This window comes from Pygoscelis adeliae, unplaced genomic scaffold, assembly GCF_000699105.1.
Source record: "Pygoscelis adeliae isolate BGI_AS28 unplaced genomic scaffold, ASM69910v1 Scaffold72, whole genome shotgun sequence".
Lineage (NCBI taxonomy): Eukaryota > Metazoa > Chordata > Aves > Sphenisciformes > Spheniscidae > Pygoscelis > Pygoscelis adeliae.
In genome coordinates this window covers 201,980-205,535 of record NW_008824286.1, presented here as the reverse complement: position 1 = coordinate 205,535, position 3,556 = coordinate 201,980, and the positions used below count along the sequence as shown (strand labels likewise).

General features: G+C 47.8%; 1 protein-coding gene across 2 annotated transcripts in view; it reads left to right on the top strand.

Annotated features, from left to right (window-relative positions):
* The first annotated feature begins 1,175 nt into the window (after positions 1-1,175).
* MAP1LC3A (microtubule-associated protein 1 light chain 3 alpha) overlaps positions 1,176-3,556 on the top strand; it is a 16,894-nt gene continuing 14,513 nt past the window's right edge. The window contains exon 1 of one of the 2 annotated variants that reach the window (XM_009318645.1): positions 1,176-1,419. In XM_009318645.1, coding sequence (XP_009316920.1) covers positions 1,356-1,419 — 64 coding nt within the window. In that variant the 5' untranslated portion in view covers positions 1,176-1,355. The remainder of the gene's footprint in view (positions 1,420-3,556) is intronic. The other variant, XM_009318644.1, reaches the window with a different exon arrangement.

Genomic DNA, 3,556 nt, shown 5'->3' with positions numbered 1-3,556 from the left:
TCCTTCACTCCTGCCCTGGGTCCCATCTTTATGCTTTTGACCGTCGGAGCACAATGACCTCTTCAAAAATTACCTTCCGTGCTCCCCATCTCGCTAGCGTTAGAGTAGTTGTTCCAAGAATTTGATACACCCTCTCTAATTGTTCTCGAGACCCAGAAGGGTTAATGCTTGTGTCATCCCCATCCCTTTGTTAAATGTCCATGGTGGGAAGACTCAAACGGCGAGGAGGTTACCGTGGAAGGTGCCAGATTTGATCGCCAGACCTGATAGTGAAATCGGACGAAACATCAGTTGCTGTTTCTCTTGACCTTTGCCAGCTGGCATGGGGAAAGGTGCATGCTTCTGGCAGGTTACACCCCGAGGGGGGTATCGGTTGAGCTTTACTGCCTGAATAATGCTGAAATGGGTGTATTCACGCCAAACAAGACCTCGTGTTGTGTCATGTACTGTCCAAATGCAGGTGAGGGTGTGCTTCCTACGTGAGTTTTAAAACTGGAGCTTTTTCCTACTGAATTGCTGATCCAGCCCCTTGCTGCTCTCTTGGAAACTGTAAATATTTGGTAATTTATTGGTGCAACCCTTCTGGCCTTGAACGCTCACCCAGCCTTCTCCTGCCACAGCGAGAAAATTAACTCTATCCCAGCCAAAACCAGGACACCAAGCCAAGTGAAGGTGCGCAAACAAGCATAGAATGAAGTCTGGGTGCCCTGGGATACTTGCTTGGGACCCTGCTGTGTTTGCCTAACATATTTTAGTTAGATTAGATTTAGTTCTTACTGGAAAGAATACTTTACTGTATTAAAAGCAGTAAAGGCCTAAATCAAACCCTTAGTAACTACCTACTGTTAAACTGGTGAGAATCAGCTTCTTATGGTCAGGAGGAGTCTGGTTTGCCTTTGCAGATTGCTCACACTTTGTATGAGCCAGAAGGAAAACAAAATCCGAGGCTCAGAGTAGCTGAAAGAAAGCAGGATTAAAATAGCCCAGGAGGGAAGGAGGGGGGTGAGGGAGTTTGGTGCCGGCAACTGCAAGTGCTCCTTGGTTCTGTGTACTTTCCTCTGCCCTTTTGCTCTCTCACCTGACTGGTCTGCAGAGCTCAGCCAGGAGGAGGGGAAGGAGGAGGAGGCCTGGCAGCCCACGCAGTTGCTTTGGGTCAGGGCTGGAATTGCTCAGTTGGAGAAAGTAAATACAGCTTGTTTTCGTCTTTGAGTCATTACACAACAGGAGCAGGAAGCGATTGTTTACAATGCAGTTGGAGAGGGCTGATGGAAAACATCACCAGTGACACTGTACCCTCAGAATGGCTTGATTTTTAAGGCTTCAAAACTTCATAGAAGTGGAATGGTTCCAAAAACATGGAGAAAAGGCAGAGTCAGGGATATGACTGTTTGCAAAAGGCACCCAGGCTCCAGTTTCACGGCAAGTGGCTTGCTTAGGTCTTGGTCTGTCACCCCTTGCTGAAGATTCTGCTTGCCCTAATGCATGTTTTCCCCCTTCTTGTACTTTTGAAATTTGTCTTTTCCATGAGTTTCTTCTGCTTGTTCATCTGCTTTGTCTTGGGTCTATCCTGAATAACGTTTCTGGATTTCTATTCATCATTGTTGAGAACTTGAAAAAGGGACTGGCTGGGAAACGCCAGGGCTTTGAGCCAAGGTGTGTTGAGGGCACCGAGCACTGACTTCTCCTTGTGATCTGATGTGCCGTTAGTGGTGAGAGTGTGATGCTCTGTGACCTGGTCCGGTCCTTGGCATGTCTGCAGCAGGGCATCTTTGTTCTGGGTGCATGGGGGTAAAATCTGACAGTAACCCTCTGGTTTCATGTGCTGAACCCAACTGTAGATGCTTGAGGCAGCTGTCTTCTGTGTAGTCAGATCCATTGTAGGAGTCCAAAACAATTCCCAGAACAAAGCTGTGGTCTGCGTCAAAGGAACAGGGTGTCCTGGCTATAGCGAGAGTGTGCGGCAGCCTGATGACACTGCTGCACTTCCCATAAAGAGCACGAGTCCTTCGGAGCACTGGGTAGCGCTCGCACCTCCCACTATTCTTGAAGTGGTTGTTTTGAATTGGCTGCTCTGCTGTTGCAAGGCTGCCAACAGGCTTCAAGCTTTGTTTTCAATGCAGTGCATAACTGGTGTGGTTGTGGACATGGACCTTAAACCCAGACCTTTCCGTCGGCTGACTGAAAGTAAGTTGGCCTCGTGCCCCAGCATCCTACCGAAGTGGAGGCACTTCACAGTAAGAGACGTACGTGTGTGTCCTGTTGGTCAGCTGGAGCCCCTGGCTAGGTGACAAACATAGAGGTTTGACCTCAGCCTCTCTGGACTCAGTATTCCCATCCCAGGTTCACTCCTCTGGGAGATCCGCCTTTATTTCTGGGAAGCCACTTCTCTTTAGAGGAAAGGCAGCGGTAGATAGAGGCAGTGTGTGGAGCTGAATTCCCACTCCTCTTGGCTCTGAGGAGAAGTGAAGCGTTGCCTTCTCTGGGGACTCCTCTAGCATAAGCCAGCCGTGCTTGTACTAGTTGAAAGACCAGCAGTGGATGAATTGCCTGTCTTGTGCACAATCCTGTGCTTGTCGTAACAGTTTGGTGGCTTGGAAAAGCATCTTGATCTTCATCTGAGGATGGTTATTGAGTCAGCATGTCCTCATACTCTGTGCTCGGGGTATTCATGCTCTAGCAGTTGTGCTTTAAGAGCTGGGATTCCTTGAAATGAGGCTGCTGTTGCAAGTTGATGCTTAGCTGCCTGTGACTAGTTGTACTAATTACCGAGGACATTCTGTGACATGGTTTGATGTGGGGTTAATTATCAGGATTGAAGAAAATATTGGTACAAGAAGAACCAAACAAACATCCAGAACAAAAGCCAGCTAGACATGTAGACCACAAATACTGATTTTTTTATTATTATTCTTTTATATAACAAAAGGTCTTGACTGGCAGCCAGGAATAATAAAACCTGTATGTCCTTTGTTTGTTACTTAGTACTTTCTTCACCATGAAAACTTCAGATATCCCCTTGAGCCAGAAGGGTGGAGCCTGCTGAATCTAGGAGCTGTAAGACTGGTAGACTCTTGCTGCCTCTGTCATCGAGTAGCCATGAGCCACAGGCAGGTCATCTCCCTTGGCTTCTGTGTTCCTTCCTTGGTCAGTCCCAGTGGGGATCATGGCCAGGAGAGTCACTCAGGAGGTCTTCGGGTGTGTCACCCTGCCTCGTGTGACGTTCTGTGGTCGACCCGCAGTGTGTAAACACCTCCGACTCTGTGGTCGTGCAGTTGTTTGCTGCCTTTTGTCTTCAGAAGGCAGTTTGGAAATAGGCTGTGAGAGAAAATGAAGGAATAAATTCAAGACTCTTGTGTCTGACACATCTCCCTAAATAGGCCCTGCAAATCCGTGCATGTCCAGGCATGTTTGTGCACAAACAGCAATGACCCAGGCTGTGCAAAGACTCTTTGTGCGTGCACATGTGGTGTTCTGCATTAAAATACAGTTCTGTCAGCAGTGACAGTTTTTTGTTAGAGCAGAATGAAGTGTCCTGCGTAGTTCTGAGAAATTTGAG